Source organism: Aotus nancymaae, unplaced genomic scaffold, assembly GCF_030222135.1.
Source record: "Aotus nancymaae isolate 86718 unplaced genomic scaffold, 86718_ANA_hifiasm-v0.15.2.pri h1tg000006l, whole genome shotgun sequence".
NCBI lineage: Eukaryota > Metazoa > Chordata > Mammalia > Primates > Aotidae > Aotus > Aotus nancymaae.
In genome coordinates, this window is record NW_026988417.1 from 37,631,275 (window position 1) to 37,650,231 (window position 18,957).

Sequence of the window (18,957 nt, forward strand, 5' to 3'; positions counted from 1 at the left end):
AACTTGGACAATGAATTTTTATTAAAGCTTGTCATCACACGGGTGCATGTTCACTTGGGGAATTCAAGAAGCAGCTCTGTCCTAGTAGGATGAAGTCTGTCTCTCAGTTCCAGAACAGCCAAGGAGAGCAGTGCCAGCTCTAGTCCAAAGCGACAGGGAGCTACCAGAAGAAGCAGTTCAGAAGGAGAGAATGTGAGTCAGCCAGGCAGTCCAGCTCTTCTCTGAAATCATCAGGAGGAACTGCTTTCCCGTAACCATAGGGTTGGGGACCTGAGTCATTCTACTTAAAATGAAAAGGAAGTGGTAACCCATAAAATGAGAAACCTTGGGGACACTTGGGCTGCATTAATGAGGTTGAAATTTTTTTATAAGTTTGTTTTCTAACTGGATCCTGTTTTGAACTGACCATGCTTATTGCCCGCATATCAATAGAGATCTTAGTGCTTTTCTATTTTATTCTATTAGAATAAAATAGTTCTTGATATATATGCATTTTATCTATGATATTTGCTAGCAGTTTACTTCCCAATTTCTTATTTCCCCATTTGCCATGTTTAGTTGTTTTGTCTGCCTCATTGGTTCATTTACTTCTTTAACATGGAGCTGTTCTCAGTTTGTAAGTTTTGTCTCTTTTCTGATTTTATTTCATCTTAGAAAGCCCAGGATAATCTAGATGAAACATGATCAGCATTTCAGCTCCAGTTTCATATTTGGTGGTGTAAGATAATAGGGATAAGAAGAATGATGATAATGACATAATAACTCTAACATTTATTGAACTTTTGCTTCATGCCAGGAACTGTTCTTTGCCATTATATATATTAACTCATTTAATCCTCCTAGCAATAGTATGAGACAGGTATTTTCATTACTCTCATTTTACTTTTCCACAATAATGAAGCAGAGAAGGAGTACATAACCCCCCAAAGTCGCTGGAAGAAGGTGGAAGAAGCAAAATTCAGGCTGAGCTCTGAAATGCTCCTTTTCCCCACTGTGTCTGCCACCTCTAGAGTGAATAGCCGGGACCCTGATATAAGTCAGTTACACACATTGTACCACTGATTGCTAAAACAACTGTATGAGAGAGGCGCCAGTAGTATACCCATTTTGTAGATGAGAAAAAGGAGGCTAGGAAAGGTTAAGGAATTCATCCATGGACAGAAGATTTGTGCCCTCTCTTTTCTCTTCTACAGAGAAATTGAGCCAGGATTTAACCCCAGCATGTCTGTTTACAAAGCCCAGCTTTAGAACCTTTATTCTCTATTGTTCCACTGGGAGAGGCCTATTTTTGGTCTCGTAAGCCCCATTTCCTTATTTGTTGGTTGTAAGTTTTTCAAGTACAGAAAAGTATAAAAACAAGAACAAACACCAGTTGCAGGCAAGCAGTGATAATATTTTAATATTTAATCTAGACCATTTTTATGCATATTTTAACCTAGTTGAAATCATATTGTACATATAATTTTGTATTCTATGCTTTTTATTTATGTCATCATATAAGCATAGCTCATTGTAGCCTTGAACTCTTGGGCTCAAGCGAATCTTCCTGCATCAGTCTCCTGAGTTGCTGATATTACAGAAACTAAGCCACCACACCAGGCGCAGTACATTTTTTTAATTGTTGTAAAAAAACACATAATATAAAATTTACCATCTTAATCCTATACATTATTTTAAATGGTTGTACAATATGTCATTGAACACATTTCTACATTGTTAGGAATTTGTAGTGTTTCAAATTTTCCATGGTTGCTAATGACCCTACAGTTAATATGCTTATAAACAAATATTTGTTCACATTTCAACTTATTTCCTTAAGACAGATTCCTAAAAGTGGAACTGACAGATCAAAGAGTATTTTCAAATGTCATATATACATATATCTAAATTACTTTGCCCTCCCATTATTGCCATATGAAATGTACATCCCACTGCAGTTTTGCTAGTATAGCAGGCTGAGAAAATGGAACCAGGTTAGTCTCAATTTTGGTGGTGGTGCCCCAAGTGAGGTGTGAGACTAGATAACTGGCTTTGTGACCTTTGCTAACTACTCATCTCTAGCCAATAAAGGGGAGAGACTGAGAGGAGGTATACATTAGAAGAGGATTTTGGAGACAGGTTTTGGTATATTATGAGTTTTATTTAACCTCAAGAAGGCTGGGTGGGGTGTACTCCCTCTGACCTCAGTCCTAGGGAAAGGGCTTCAACAGTACTGCTTGGAAAGCTCGCTATGTGAAACCTGTACCAGTCTTTAATTTATACCTGGAAATCTAAGGGTCTTGACTAGCTACTCTAAGACTGTATTTTACAAATAACGAAATCTATGCTTAGAAAGTTTAAGTAACTTGTCCAAGGTCATCCACAAATAAATGACTGAGCTGGAATTGAAACCCAGACCTAATTCAGGGCTTGTGTGTTTACCCATTCTGTAATACTTCCTCTCATTTATCTGTGAAATCTTTCTTATTTTCACTGATATTCATCCATACTTTGGCCTGAATTCTTCATCTTCCAACTTTGAATTCTTTGGCAGGAGACTCCACCAAAACAATTTCAACCTCCTGCCAGCTTCCTTAAAACCACTTATGAGATCAGCTATTTATATATAGGACTGATCTAACGTCTAAACATTTTGAGTTTGTTAAATAAACTCTAAGTGACTTTATGCTCCTTTCAGGGAATTCTTTTTCAGATTTACAGGGTGTAACAAGTTGAATTGTGTCTCCAGAAATTCATATGAAGTCTTGAACCCCAGAACCTTAGAATTAGACCTTCTTTGGAAATAAGGTTGTCGAGAGATGTACTTAGTTAAAATGAGGTCAACAGAATGGGCCCTAATCCAATATAGTTGGTGTCTTTGTTAAAAAAGAAAAAAAGAAAGAAAGAAAATTTTGACACAGAGACAGACAGGCATAGAGGGAGGACGATGTGAAGAGACAGAGAGAAGACAGCCATTTATGAGTTAAGAAAAGAGACTGGGTTGTCCACAGTTGAAATGGATCCTTCCCTCTCTTCTCTCAAAAAAAGCCAACCCTGCCAACACCTTGATTTTGGACTTTCAGCCTCCAGAACTATGGGAATAAATTTCAACTGTTTGTTTAGGCAACCCAGTTTGTTAAAATAGACTTTGTTAAAAAGAACTTGAAAATGAATACACAACTGCTTGCTGAGCAGTTGAAACTTGGTTATGAAATCTTGCAGTTCAATACAGAAAGTGCAATCATCCTAAAGAAAATGGGAAAATCCAGTTCTTACAATTTTTGCAATTTCATTACAGAACAACAGTTTTCCTATTTTTAGCATACACTTAATGGTTTGAATTTGCATCCCACTATTATGCTTCAAAGATGTTAAATAATGACTTTCCTGTATCCCCAAGCTCTAACTCCATGGTTTGACTTTCAAGATCCTTGACAATGTGGTCTTAATATAACTTTCCACAGTCCTAACCTACTGTTGCTTTTCATGAACCTCACGGTCCAGTCAAACTGAGACACCAGTCCAAGAATAGGCCTGGGTATTCCTGCCTTTGCTCCCTTTATCATTCTGTTTAGAACGGCCTTTCCATTCTTCATCATTACACATTGAAAAATCCAAAGTTAAAGTCTTCCTTCAAGACCTAATGGCAAAGAAAACCCACATCATTTCCAAGAAGATTTTTTTTCACTCAATTTAAGCAACCTCTGAACTTCCATTTTATAGTTTTGTTGCATTGATTTTTATTTTAGTGATTTGGATGCATGTAGTGTTCTCTGATTGACTGCAAGCTCTTTAAGGCAAGAAGCTAGTAGTATATGTATGTGGTATTTGGGTTCCTTCACACTCAGAAAAGTAAAGACTGAGACGAAAGCTTTGTGTGGGGGTCATTTGTTGGTTTTTTGTTGTTTGTTGCTTTTTATTTTTTTCTAGACTCCTTGAGTTAAGGGAAGTTTATTTGTTTGGAGAGGTGATCTCAGGGCTCAAGAGTGAGGGGAATGAGAAGAGTGACCAAGGAAGGGAAAGTCAATCCAAAAGCAAGTTGCTGAGCTGGTTACCCCTGTGGATAAGTAAAGCTCAATGCCACTGGGGATTGTTTGAGAAAAGGTATAGATTACATCTATCTCATTTTTAAGCTTAAGAATAGAAGAAAGAAGCCTTTGTATAATGCCTCCCATCCCATAGTGGTATCCCTGGCACTTCCATGTTTGTGCATGTATTAGAATGGTTGAACAGGCTTCTATAAGCATCTCATGCAGTGGTATCAGTGAAGTCATGGATATAAAGTGAAAGATACATGGTGTAGTTATAACAAGGTTCTCGTCAGACTACACCTGCCCAGAGCTGGCTGCCAGAGTAAAAAGGTCGACTGACAGGATGTTTGATGGGTATAAAAAGCTTCGGATATATCCATTCCTTACACTGCCCTGTCTGCTCATGCTCTACTTACATAGTTCCCCAAAGAGACAGATGCTATATATAGAAGCACTACATATCAACTATATTCCTCCTTCTAATCAAGAGAGCAAAGGTTTTTGTGCATGTTAGTTCATACAAACAGAATCTCAGCAAGAGCTCCAGCCATAGAAACCTGGCTCAGATTTTCCATTTGGACTGAGGTGGAACACTCTCTCGGTCTGGGCTTCCTCTGAAGCAGACCCTGAGACAAATATTCAGTGACAAGTAGTTTATCACAGAGGTGACCCCATGGAATACCCATAGAGGAATAAGTAAATCAGAAAAAAACAGGAAGGAAGCCGATCAAGAATACTTCATCAAGCCATTTCTACTGTGGACAACCAGAATTTTATCCTACTGGGGAACTCAGGGAGAATGTAAAGTATACCCCAGATTTATCTCAAAAAATGAATAAGAAAGTTGGGGTATTTATCCACCAACTCTCTTTCTGACATTAGTTGAAGGCTGTTTCCAAGGACAGCTTCCAGCATTTCTGAATTGCCCTTTGTGTGGGCATCATGGTAGGGGGTTGGGGGAGAAACTTCAGGCATTATCAATGAGCAGCCATCAATAAGTTGAGTGGAATGCACCATGGAAATGAGGAAAGCATCAACAGCTGTGGAAATATGCTATATAAACCTGGCTATACTCATAAAAGTCATGGAGTTTTCCAATATTGACCATGGCACACCAAAACACACACCACTGAAGAGAAACAGGTACTTCTCTTGACTTCATGATAAATTCAGAACTCAGTTATAGCAAAGAAACAAGTGTATCCCTCATGCGTCAGAAATTAACTGTTTAAATCAAAGTTATATCATTTTATTAATTTTTAACACCATATATAACTGGTGAACTGGGGCCTGAAAGTATGTATTTTTACCTACATCATACACTCACAATTCTGTTTACATTTGTGTTGATGCAAAATAAATTCCTTGTTGGAACTTCCAAAAGCAGCAATATCGACAAGAGGAATATTTTTCGTTTGAAGTGTAATCTATTCTTTTGCTTGCTCTGTCAGCTTAATATTAATAGCTGCCCTTAGGTTAGCCCAGAAAAGCCCATGTTTGCTCTTTTCCTTGGGCCATTCCAAATAAGTCCTCCTGGCCATGAGCGATTTGAGCTTGTGATAGCTGGTAGGAATGGAGTACTGCGGAATGGGTTCCAGCAAGATGAGGATTAAGTTATTAGATCCTTCATGGAAGAGATTGTGGTGGGCAAAGTAGAGTTCATAATGGCACCACTCGCTCTGGACAAAGTTGGGAGACAGAACAAAGATGGACTTGTAACTCTTCTCAATGCAGTTGATGATATTTTCCACAATGCTCTTGCCAGGAACAAAGTTTCTCTCATGAAGGCAAATCTGCATACCTTCTTTCTCTAGGTTTGGTAATAATTCATGCTTCACCCAGAAAGAATCGTGCCCACTATATGAAATAAAAGCATGAAACTGGAGATTTCTTTGGAGTTCTTCTAAGGGTACATTCCTGGCCCTGCGCCGGGTCTGGGTCCACTGACACACCATCCTGAGATACCAGGGCAGATCCAAGTAGATGCAGAGGGAGGTCACAGTCACAGCCAACACCAGCATGGTGGCCCCGATGGTGATGATCAGCAGAGTTATGTTGCAGGATAATTCAGACATGTGAAAGTCCTTCAGTGGGGTTCCTCTGTAACTATCTGGGTAGTCACACTTATAAGAATCAGGCCAGCCCTCTATCACTTCACTCGATACTTGGCCTATGTTTTTGACAAATTCTCTTAGATCACAGGTACAACGGAATGGATTGTTCCCTGCATTTATTGACTTCATCTTCTGGCAGCTCTGGAAGAAATCAGCTGATGGGTGGGAAACTGAATTGTGATCAATGATCAATACAGAAAGGCTGCTAAAGCTGCCACATCCAGGAAGGTCAGTTAAAGAATTGAAAGCAACATCGAGTTCCTGCAAAGCTTCCAGTTCTACGACTTGTTTAGGAATGCTCTTTATTTTATTGCTGTGAAGATCAAGTACCTTGATCCTGGGAGGTAAACATCTGAAAACAGAGTCAGTAAGTATATTTGAAGACATATTTAAACTTAATAAACTTTTAGTCCAAGAGCAATCTCCTTCATTTTCATCATAGCTTAGAGAATTCTGGCTAATATCCAATTGTTGCAGAGACTTCATCTGTTTAGTCATATAAGCTATTTTTGAAAGTTCTTTTAATTGATTCATTTGTAAAATAAGTGTCTCCAACTCAGTAAGGTGACCACAATTTTCAAAAACCGCGTCTGTTAAGAGATTATTGGAAAAATCCAAATACAGGAACGGGCTAATTTTGAATGGGCAAAGCATGTGGACCATGTGTGTACCAGACACTGTTAAATTTTTGATGTTCATATTTGAAAAGATGTTGTAGATATTACTTTGTGGAAAACTGAACACATCAGTGACAACTTGGTGTATTGACAAGGCCTTCAGGGAAGTGCCAGAATAATTAAAATCTCTGAAGTCCAACTGACCCTGCAGTTTCACATTTGAAATTGAGAAATACTGTATGGCTGTATGCCAAACCAGCTGGAAGATCCTAATGAAAGAATTCCAAGTTGTTTCAATGTTGTTTAAAGTAAGACTTGATAACTTTGGATTTGTCTGAAGTTTTGCCAGAATATTTAGGAAGTAAGAACATTCGTTATCTTCCAGCACACACTTGATATTAGATAGTTCTAGATTTGCTACAGTCTTGACTGACACATCCAAAATAAAATGGAATTCTTTATTTGTGGGGAAAACAATGTGCAGGCTCTCTGTGTTAAAGTCTTGAAGGCCCTCGGGGTCTTCTTTTTCCCCATAAGGCTCTCCTAAGACCAGCAAGACCTTACTGATATTCAAATGAGCAATTGGCAGCACACTAGACTTTTCTAAGTGTGTAGCACTCAACCCCAGAAATTTTAGTTGAGCCATACTGCCAAACTCTTTGCATATAGGCAGGGCATCAAACGCATTAAATGACAGGTCCAGGTGCTTGAGGTTCACAGCAGGGTGGCAAGAAATCTCAACCAACTTATTGTGGGACAAATCCAAGTATTCCAATTCCTGGTTGAATTTGAAAACACTGATATCAAGATACTGGATTCTATTATGAGAAATTATCAAAATCCTCAGCTTTGACAGTGATAAGATGTCAGAAGTCCGAAGCTCAGATATATAATTTTGCGATATATTTAAGACTGTTGTTTTCTGGGATAAGTCTTTAGGAACGTGAATGAGACCGTTATTTGACCTATCAACTAAAAATTCACTTTCTTCAGATAATTGTGTTCTGATCTGAAGTATTAACATGAAGATAATGGCAAAATGGAAGATGCTAGTCATCTTGTAACACTAGACATTCCTAAAGGTAGAAGCTGTTCTTCAGAGCATCTTGATACAGATACAGATTCTAGAAAAAAAATACATAAAATGATGAAATATATTACATACATTTTAAAAATACACGAAATTAGTCATGGCTGACATTAAACATTTCTTTATTAGAGACTCATAAAATGAAGTCTACATTCTTTCAGGTTATACAGTCTAAAACTAGGGAAGTGTATATATATATATATATATATATATATATATATATATATATATATATGTAAATAATTATGCCAGCTCTAATCAGATGAATTTTAATACGGATAGGGTAATAGGTTGAATGGTGGCTCACCAAAAGATATGTTTACATCTTAACCATGTCCTAATCCCCAGAAGCCAGGAACGTTACCTTCCTTGGGAAAGGGGTCTTTGCAGAGATAATAAAGTTAAGGATCTTGACATGAGGAGATCATCCCAAATTATCCAGGCGGGCCATAAATCCAATGACAAGTGCCCTTATAAGAGAAAGGCAGAGGGATATTTGACAGAGAGACAAGAGAGGAGACAACCGAGACATAGAGGAGAAGGCCACGTGACAGTGGAGGCAGAGACGAGTGCAGCAGCTACAAGGCAAGGGACGGCAATAGCTACCATAAGCTAGAGGAGGCTCTGGAGAGAGGGCAGCCCTGCTGACACCTTGAGTTTTGACTTCTGCTTTCCAGATCGATAAAGGAAAAGCCACCATGTTTATGATAATTTGTTACAGCAGCCTCAGGAAACTAATACAGATGGGTTCATGGAAAGTTCTCTGGCCCCAAGTTTCCCAAAATAATTTAGAACTCCAGCTAAAACTCACGTGGTGTACTTTCATTCTTTGACATGCATCTCCATGTGACTTTCTCGAGAGGTGTCCCAAATGCTGGTATTGGGACTGCTCTTCTATTACCCTTTATGACCTCTACACAGTTTGGGTCTAACTTTGGTCTTATTCAAAAGGTAATTAGATCATGATAAAACGTCTCTCAGAAGATCCATTTATTCATCCATTTATTTATTCAACCAATATTTATTGATCACCTCCTGGCCATGTTTTAGGAACTGGAGACAGACCAGTGAACAAGATAAAGTCCAAATTCCCAAGGAACTTTTTGCCTAGTGGGGAGACAGAAAATAAATGAATGACCAAACTCAAGTTCCTGTAGTGATAGGTTTTATGGAGAAAAATTAAGCAGGGTAAATTGTAGTAGGTATGAGACAGTGCTTGGGGGTGTCTTTTTTTTTTTTTTTTTTTGAGACAGAGTCTCATTCTGTCACCCAGGCTGGAGTGCAGTGGCACAATCTCGGTTCACTGCAACCTCTGCCTCCCGTGTTCAAGCAATTCTCTGCCTCAGCCTCCCCAGTAGCTGGGATTACAGGCACCCACCACCATGCCTGGCTAATTTTTGTATTTTTAGTAGAGATAGGGTTTCACCATCTGGCCAGGCTGGACTTGAATTCCTGACCATGTGATCCACCTGCCTTGGCCTCCCAAAGTGCTGGGATCAGAAGGTGTAAGCCACCAAGCCTGGCCTGGCATGGCTATTTTGAGTGATGAATTAGAGAAGGCCTTTTTGAGATGATGACACTAGAGTAGAAATCAGAATGAAGTGAATGAGTAACCTATAAGAAGATCTGGGGGAAGAGCATTTCTGGCAATAGGCAAGTATGAAGGTCCTGAGACGGAATTGAGCTCGGCTTGTCTGAGAAGGAGTGGGAAGGTCAATGTTAGCATGGAATGAGGGAAGATGAGAGGAGTTAGAGCCAAGATCACTCAGGCTTTGTCGATCATTGCAAGGAGTTGGGATTCTACTCCAAGGATGATGAGGGGGTGGCGAACACTGGAAGTTTTCGAGAAAGGGAGCTGTTTCCTCCTCTCTCTTGTTCAGAATACTTTTTTTACTCATTCATCAAATAGGTATTTATTCTCTATGCAGTGGTAGGCATTCATTGTTCTAGGTTATGCCTATTGTACCAGTATTCGAACTGCTCTAGCTCAGACACAATTGTGTGGCCAGCATTCCAGTGGCATGTGAGAACAGAGGGAGCTGTGTTAGGATGAAATCCAGAGTGTGCACGCCTCACCTTCAGAGACCTTTCAGCTGAGATTACGCAGCTACACAGTTCTCACAAGGAACTTACTCAAAATCCCCTAGAACTGTCAGACAAGCAAGCCATCAGTATCAGCAAAGCACCAAATTCCTCTTCACATATTCCCTCCCATATCTCAATGAGCACAGAGAACCTAAATAATTCAAAATCCCCCAATTTAGACATGCAAACTTATCTGGGTTTTGGAGCCTTCCTTGGACCTCCCCTTTTGTAGAGGCTCCCGATATGCCTTTGTTATCCTGATTTCTTTTGTAGGGGAGCCCGATAGGCCTTCGTTATCCTGATTTCTTCTAACACGGAAGAGGGCCTGGCACCCCTACTAGTGTTCATGAAGACCCTGAGCAAGGAAGACGATGCAGACATGAAAGTTCATGTTAAAAGTCAAGGTGGTGTTTTTATGACATTGATTGTATTTGACTGAAAGACCCAGAAACTTCCCAATTCTTCGTCTCCAGCTTCCTGAAAGAGCTACTCACTCAAGGAGCAATAATACTTCAATGGATATTATAGCTTGAATGTTTGTGCCCCATGAAATTCTTATGTTGAAATCCTAACCCCCAATGTGATGGTATCAGCAGGAGAGAATTGGGAAGTAATTAGGTCATAAGGATAGAGCCTTTATGAGTCGGATTAGTACCCTTATAAAAAGGACTCCAGAGAGCTCTCTGGCTGTCTTTCTGCCATGTGAAAATACAAGAAGGTGGCATCTGCAAACCAGAAGAGGGCCCTCGCCAGACCCCAACCACATTACCACCCTGATCTCAGACTTCTCACCTCCAGAACTGTGAGAAATAAATGTCTGTTGTTTATAAGCCACCCAGTCTGTGGTACTTTGTTATGGCAATCCAAATGGACTAAAATAATAGGAATAAAAATAATACCCTGGTGGAGTGCCTAATATCTCAAAACAGAGCAATCTGTTACAAGCCAGGTTGAAGCAAAAGTAGTCTGGCCTTATGGTCCAAGTGGGGTCCCCTGCTTATCCCTATGCCTGAATCCAGATCAGGGCTCTTTCCAATTCCTAGCCAACACCAGAGTTCACTGAAGCAGTGATCAGCATTGTCAGGCACGGTATGCAAAAGTGATCAGAGAGGTCAGGCACAGTGGCTCATGCCTGTAATCCCAGCACTTTTGGAAGCCGAGATGGGTGGATCACAAGGCCAGGAGTTTGAGACCAGCCTGGCCAACATAGTGAAACCCATCTCTACTAAAAAAAATACAAAAAATTAGCTAGGCGTGGTGACACACTCCAGTAATCCCAGCTACTCGAGAGGCTGAGGCAGGAGAATCACTTGAACCTGGGAGGTGGAAGTTGCTGTGAGCCAAGATTGCACCACTGCACTCCAGCCTGGGTGACAGTGCAAAAAAAAAAGTGATCATAGAGACAGGGCAGACAGGACCCCCTGCAAGGGTGCGAGTGCTTGCCTCACAGAACCTACCACAAGCAAGATGAAAGTTGTCCTTTTTCCCTTAACAACAGCCATTGTCACAAAAAGATATAAATTTCTAAAACTGCCTGTCCCCAGGTGTTAGAGTAGGTACTTAGGCAGACATGAGCAGGGCAGGAGAAGGGCCCCCCCCACCGCCCAAACAGGAATATCAGGTGACCATCAGTTGATGGTCAGGCAGTTGTTAAACAGTCTTTCTAGAATAATCATTGGCTGCAGCCGGCACCAGGGAAAGTCAGTCTCCTAATCGATAGAAAACACACCTGAAGCTGGTGGTTAGCAGCCTCCTGATAAACTCTCAGGAGCTGGACAAGCAGGCTCGAGCATTCACACTAAGAGGCAAAATGGTGGACTTTAACTGGCATGTGACCTTCCTCTAGGAAATACCAAAGTATTTTTTGATCAAAATACTATTTTACTACCAAAAAACAAAAATAAGCTGAGCAGAAAAGGATGCTTTAATTTGAAAGTGTAAAACGCCTCTAGGTATGTTTCTGTCAATTTTCATTATTATGATAGGTTTAGCCTCACATTATGTGATACAGTGAATCAATACATTTAATTTGTCTTAGTTTGGAGACTTTGGGGGCATCAAATCAAGGCTTAGACTGGTCTTAATGGACAATACCCATACAATTTATCTGGCTAATTAACTTTAGCCCCCATAAATATTTACTAAAGGCCTTCTCTGCACAAGACCAACTAGCTATTAACCACAGGTTAAAAGAATCTGAGCCAGTTCAAGAACTGTTCTGCTTTGTTTCCTACGTGGTCTGGTGACCTTTTGCTTTTTGTTTGTTATAAAAACACATATAAAACACATTCACTTCAAAGTCTTTTGACCAAATCAGGTGTAGCCTGGGAAACATTTTCAAAACCTGCAATTCTACCTGACTAGCTCCCCACAACAGTGTTAGTGGCCTGAGAAACGGAAGGACTAGCTGGTGGGAAAGGCCCAGAGGAAAAAAATGAATCAAACCTGCCCATAAAAGTAGAAGAGTTGAACAGCAGCATTGCCTCTGGGAGGAACTAGCTTAGATCTCATTTTCCTTAACATTGCAAAGAGAATATGAAAGGCGGGATGGGGTGAAGAGAAATGCCGACTGAAATCAACAACTAGCAGCTGCTCTGGAAGAAAACCAGATGTTTGTGACCCAAATATTTATTTCCCAACTCAAAAATATTTCTGGTAAGCAAATCACATACAAGGTGTTATTCCCGGAGCAGCAGGGGGACTTTACCTGATTTAGGACTCAGAACTGATACACAAATGCCAGTACAAACTACACGGTAACTATGTACATATCAGAAATATAATCCACTTAGAAAAACACCCAGGACTTACACAGACTTTGGAAATTTCTGTACTTAATAACTAGCTATACAATTATTTTGTTTCACAAAATAAAATAAGATGTCGCTTACCAAGACAACCTGCTTGTCTGTTCCGTTTGGCAGTCTGTAAGAAACTCAAGCACTTCCTTGGAGATTTATTTCACTGTTAACCACATTTAGTGTTGAAAACAAAACAAAACAAAAAAGCTCTTCTATGCCACCTACCGAATTCCACTGGAATTACATTACATAGTTAAGAATAAACTTATTTTCTCTTATTCATATGTAGCATAGCCTGTGGGTTAACTGATGGGCCTGTATTAAAATAGAATCATGTCTCTATGGTTCTGTATTTCGCTACAGTCAGTTTACTATTGTTTACGCTGATGAAGTAAATGAGGTAGAGTTAATAATCCACAGATCATAAATGGCTGAATTCAAAATGCCTTGGTGGCCATGCTGGCGGAAGTGTGCATCTGGGTGTGTTTTGGCTGCTTTGCTTTTCCTCTTGCCTTTTCATCCATCCACTATTAAAAGTGGAAAGGCGGGGGTCAAGATTAAAGTTTTGCTGAAGCACATTCGTAAAGAGGGAAGATCATGCTCTGGTTACAGAATGGCTGTTAGTCACGTCTTTTTTGACAAGTTGATTTTCAGAGAAAATTTGGTGCTGAATTTTTTTCCACTGATCTTTTCAAACTTTCTTCAAACCATATTTTTATAAACTCTAAGTGAAAAACATGCTAAGAAGAAAAGAGATTCTTAGCACGTTTTTCACATGGGGTTTATAAAAATCACGGGGTTCCTTGTCAGCATTCAAGGAAGCATTCAGATAGCTCTGCCCTTGTCTTTTCCAATAATAACAACAACAAAATAACAAAACAAAAATGGGCAAATAGAGCTAAGGGATTCCAGCTGACTGCCCCTGAACTTGATCTCAGCCCGTATGGTGTCCAGTCACAAACCGGATGTGGGGATGACAAAACTGCCTCCATTCCCACCCTCCATAATCCTCACCCATCATCAGCTTTTCTGCCACACAGCCAGTAGGCCAACTTCCCTAAACTGAGAACGCTGAGATCCTTTTCGACGTAGAATGTTCTTATTGTCTCTCTGTTTCCCCTTGCTTCAGAATTTGTTTAATAGGGGAAATGTGTTATGTCCGAAAATATTTTCTGAAACTGAAAGAATGAAACTACCTACCTGCCATTTCCTCCCTGAGACCCATAACTGGACAGGAGGGAGGTGTCTTTGACTAAGAATTTAGTTCCTGGCTCCCAAAGGCATTGGCTTTGTGAATTCAGACTGAGGGAGCAACGCCCAGGGGAGAGAAGTTGACAGGGCAGTAAGGGAACCGCCTCAGCACTCTGGATTCTGTCGAAATTTCCCCACTGACTCATCCCCACCACTCGCAGCTGTGTACATGATTACCGGTGTGTGTGTCTCTGCCCTCACTAGCCCATACCTGGGCATTTCTTTTCGGATCCAGGGCAGTAAAAATATGCTGTCAGTGAGATGTGATCTGTAGTTAGTTGTGTTTTTTTTTTTAACAAAACTTTATTGAGATATAATTCACAAACCATAAAAAATTTCACCCGTTTAAAATGTATAATTCAGGTGTGGGCACGGTGGTTCACGCCTATAATCCCAGCAGTTTGGGAGGCTGAGGTGGGTGGAACACTTGAAGTCAGGAGTTTGAGACCAGCTGGCCAACATGGTAAAACCCCGTCTCTACTAAAAAATACAAAAATTAGCCAGGTGTGGTGGCGGGCACCTGTAATCCCAGCTACTCAGGAGGCTGAGGCAGCAGAATCGCTTGAACCCAAGAGGTGGAGGTTGCAATGAGCAGAGATCACACCACTGCACTCCAGCCTCGGTGACAGAGCAAGACTCCATCTCAAAAAATTAATTAATTAATTAATTAATTAAAGTGTATAATTCAGAGGCATCCACCTGCCTCTTTTTCCCCCTGTTGTCCAGCAGGTCACCATTGAACAAACTTGCACTTGTAATCATGTACACCCATGCATTGACACAGCCTCGTCTCCCAGGGAAAACTGCCATTCTCAGAGAATACAGCTTCTTTTTAAATTTTTTAAAAATATTTTATTTAACCTGATATATCCAAAATATTATTTCACATGCAATGAATATAAAACATTATTAATCAGATATTTCATTTGTTTTCATTCTAAGTCTTCAAAATTATGGTGCATTTTCTGCAACCGTGTCCACTAAAGCTAAGGTCCTCTGCTTGTTTCTGGATTCCAACAGATTGTGAGCTCCAACCACATGGGGGTTGGTCGCCCCCATTGCTCTTGCATGGAGGCAACCTTGGCCCCACCCCTAGTCACTAGGCTGGGGGAAAGTCCACCGTGGAACACAGAGACTGGAGTTCTTTTACAGAGGCCTTTTTCTTCTCCTTCTTCTGGTAGGACAGTAGGAAGGGTCTAAGCTGTTGATCAAAATTCAGGTCTTTCAAAGGCCCACTCATCTGGCACTGGGTTGCTGATCTATTTTTTCTTTGCCTATTCCAGTTGAGATCAGATCATACCACATTTTGTTTCCCGGTCATTCTAACTGGGCCTTTTTTAGTTCAGCCCTTTTCCCCTTTTCCTTTAGGAACCAGTCAGACTTTCTCTCTAACCTTTCCAGTTTTTCCAAAATCACCTGTAGCTTCTCCCATATCATATACATCTCTTACCACAAGGGGGATCAACAGGGACATGAGAGGGCCATTCCACTCCCACAGGCCAGCTTGCAGCAACTTAATTTTCATGGCCGAGGTAAACATAGCTTTATCAAGTTTTGCAAACTGTTGGGTATAAATTACCTGATGTATGCTCATCAACTCCCTTAAATTGCTCTGTTTCCTCCAGAGAGCGCCATGCCAGGGTCTGACCTGGGAAATCTTCATTTGGCCAGGCCTCTTTCACAGCCAGGATAATCCAGTCCATAAGACTATGATTGTCCTCAACTGTTTTAGTATTGTGCAAATACTGTCTCCAAGCAGGATGAGTGGGTAATGTTACTCATTTTTCCAGCTTCACTCCCTGCTAAGGAAATATTGTCCCCACAAGTGTCCCACAGCTGCATCGTCCATGAGGCTAAGCTTTCTCTTTGCAGCTATTTAAAAGGGTTTGCTATGCCCACTAATTCTGCCAAGGTGTACTCATGGACAGTTAAGGTTGCCTGAGAAGGCTGTCAGTTATTACCTGGCTGCATGTGTTGGGCTTTCGCGTTCTTCTGCATGAGTGGTCTTGCTCTCAAAAGGGAATAATAGTTATCCTTGTCCTCCAAAATAACCTCTACATCTTTATCTGACTCACGAGTTGGTTGCCAAAGATTAGCATCCCAGTCCAGTTTGGCAAGGACAGCTCACACTTTCAGCCAGCACAACTTCCTCCCTATCAGCCAGATAAAGTGGCAGGCTAGGGTTTCCCTTAGTCCTTAAGCCGTATTCTTAGAGTTTCCATCTCATCAAGCTCATCCACCAAGCTGGATGCTAACACAAATGTGGAAGTTCTCGTATGCTTTCCTGTCACTCTTCCTCTAGCTTTTATAACATCACCTCAACCACTACCTGTGGTCTGTGGCCACTCACACAGCCCATAACAGTGGCAAGCTCATGTTGTCACCACTTAGTGACCCTTCTTACCATGGTGGGTCATAGAGCTTTGTATTAACAAGCCTTTGAGACCCTCTGGCATTTTCAGAGCACCCCAGTACTCACCTGGCAGTCCACAAGAATCTAGCAAACAAGCAATGTCACCCTACATAGATGAGAAAAGCCCCTGGCATCTACCCTGAGGATACTTCCTTCTTCTCACCCGTACATTGGTTTCCTGGCTCCTCCTGGCTGGCCAGGCAACTAACTGTTCCATGAAAGGGTCATTGCTGAGTCTGTCCCGCAGACTCTGGCCGAGTGACAGACGAACAGAGTACACAGACACAGGCTTGCCTGTCAGTGCAGCTAGGGAACCCCTGCCAGAGTGAGCGGCAGCCTCGATAAGCCAGCGACACTCGCATTTATTTAGTACAGATTTAATGACACAGGCCTAGAGCAAGCACAGTTTGTGGGTAATAAACATTGTCAATCCCCTAAATAGAAAGCAGTCCTGTCTGTGAATGATCAAAGGTTGGTTTTAGGACAACATAAGTAAACAAGCTATTTAGATAAACTCCTCTACATTCCCTTGTTAACTGCCTTTTGCCCCAGGGTAAGAACAGCCACCTTCAGCTCATTCTTTCCTGAAGCTTTTGCAAACCTCCTAGGCTTCCAAGAACGTTTGTGTCTTTCTTATAATTTTTCCCACCACCCTAACCGATCTCCTACATCTCCCCCTTTTCTATTTTTTGCATCAGGTGTTGTTGATTGAATAGCACAGATGTGTGCAGCAACAGGTTTGTCAGGTGCAGTGGTTATAAGTAGTGTTCCCGCTTTGCATCCTAGAATTAGTAAATAACATGAGACAAACATGAGTATGATCAGTAACATTGTTTTTCCAATCAATGAGTGACCTGTAGTGTAACTTGGCATCTCAGTCCACTGTGTGCCATTAATGAAGCAACCCCACTGGGGGGATGTTAATCCTTTCTAGCCAAGCAGTCAAATTTATTAGAGGCTGGGAAGGGAGTGTCTGCCTAAATAACAGTCAGAAAAAAGGCAGATTTAGAAGATGGGCTTTCTAGAGCGTAGCAGGTACAGGTAGCAGGCAAAATGAGAGAATTAAAAAGGGACAAATTATCTGGAGTGAATGGTGTTTGTGTTTGGAGCAGGATTTGCTCGGCCTCCTGAGTCGTCTTCTTCGGCATCCCCCAGGTGATGTTTGGGGCTTGTGTCATCCAAGGGAGCCACATTGTCTGGGGCTGTGGGTCCTGCAGCATCATTTCCTTCATTTCTGGTACTGGGTTGGGTCCTAGTCATGCCATGGTATGGTTTGATGTGTCATGCTGGAATCTAAAGAGGGTCTGAGGGACTATGAGCACAATCATATCCTCTTCCCCATGTTAGCACATCATTTGGACCACACCATACATTACTATTCACATCTTCGCGTAAAACTGCAGGTTTTATGTCTTGTTAGCGAAGTGCTTTTCTATAGCTGATTGAAACTTGTTATTTAAATTTAAGAGATTAAAGGTAAATAAGGCTTGTGCTAGTAGGATTGCAGGGTCTTTACTCATATTCCCCTTCTTTTGTTTTCTGAGCATATTTTTAAGGGTGGGGTGGGTTTGAGAGTGGACTTAATGAGGGCTGTTTTAAGGTACTGCAATAAATAAATAGAGTAAGCAGAGTCACTAAAAGGCATTAAAGTGTTAAGTATGGGGGAGTGAACTACTTTTGTAGGCATAACTACAGGAGATAAGAACTGAAGTAGTTTGTCAGCAGGAAGGGCATGCTCTATATGGCCTGCACAATCAGAGAGTGCTATCTAAAGATCTAGCAATAGAGGGAATGCTGCTTTGAATTGCTTTTTACTCAAAGGAATTCTTATGACATCAGGGTCATAACCTAGCAACAGATTGCATCATCTGTGGCCGATAGATGACTTTACTAACTAGCTGGATATAGGGAGATAGTGTTTTAGTTCCAGTATGTGAGCAAAAGACCCATTCTAGGAAACATAGCCCTGGGGTCATCTGTCCTAGTAATCCTACTGGGGAATGTTTAGTAGGAAAAACAAACAATTGAACTGAATATTTTTGGTCTATGTGATCTAGTTGCCTCTGAGAAATAGCTTGTTCTATTTCCTCAATTTTCTTTTGTGCTGCAGGGATTAAATATCTGGCAGAACCTAGGGCTGTATTGCCCTTTAGGATAGAAAACAGGTTTTGCAACTTATCAGTAGTTATGCCCAAGGTTGGGTGAAGCCAGTTAATATCACCCAGTAATTTTTTTTTTAAGACAGAGTTTCACTCTTGTTGACCAGGCTGGAATGCAGTGGCACAATCTCAGCTCACCACAACCTCTGCCTCCCAGGTTCAAGTGATTCTCCTGCCTCAGCCTCCCAAGTAGCTGGGATTACAGGAGCCTGATACAACACTCAGCTAATTTTGTATTTTTTTTTTTTATTTTTTTTGAGACAGAATCTTGCTCTGTCGCCAGGCTGGAGTGCAGTGGCACAATCTCGGCTCACTGCAACCTCCGCCTCCTGGGTTCAAATGATTCTTCCACCTCAGCCTCCTGAGTAGCTGGGACCAGAGGCATGTGCCACCATGCCCAGCTAATTTTTGTATTTT

General features: G+C 41.1%; 1 protein-coding gene across 3 annotated transcripts; it reads right to left on the minus strand.

Moving 5' to 3' along the window:
* Positions 1-1,595: 1,595 nt before the first annotated feature.
* On the minus strand, positions 1,596-12,915 carry TLR1 (toll like receptor 1). Of its 3 annotated transcripts, none has more exons than XM_064366363.1 (3): positions 12,808-12,915; positions 8,643-10,271; positions 1,596-7,865 (listed from the first exon to the last, which is right to left on the minus strand). In XM_064366363.1, the coding sequence occupies exon 3, from the start codon at positions 7,796-7,798 to the stop codon at positions 5,438-5,440; it is 2,361 nt and encodes a 786-aa protein (XP_064222433.1). In that variant the 5' UTR covers positions 7,799-7,865; positions 8,643-10,271; positions 12,808-12,915; the 3' UTR covers positions 1,596-5,437. The 3 variants fall into 3 exon arrangements, with proteins under 3 accessions (XP_064222433.1, XP_064222430.1, XP_021531328.2); XM_064366360.1 differs by having other exon boundaries at positions 8,196-10,271; XM_021675653.2 differs by lacking the exon at positions 8,643-10,271 and having other exon boundaries at positions 12,808-12,907.
* Between the last annotated feature and the right edge of the window lie 6,042 nt (positions 12,916-18,957).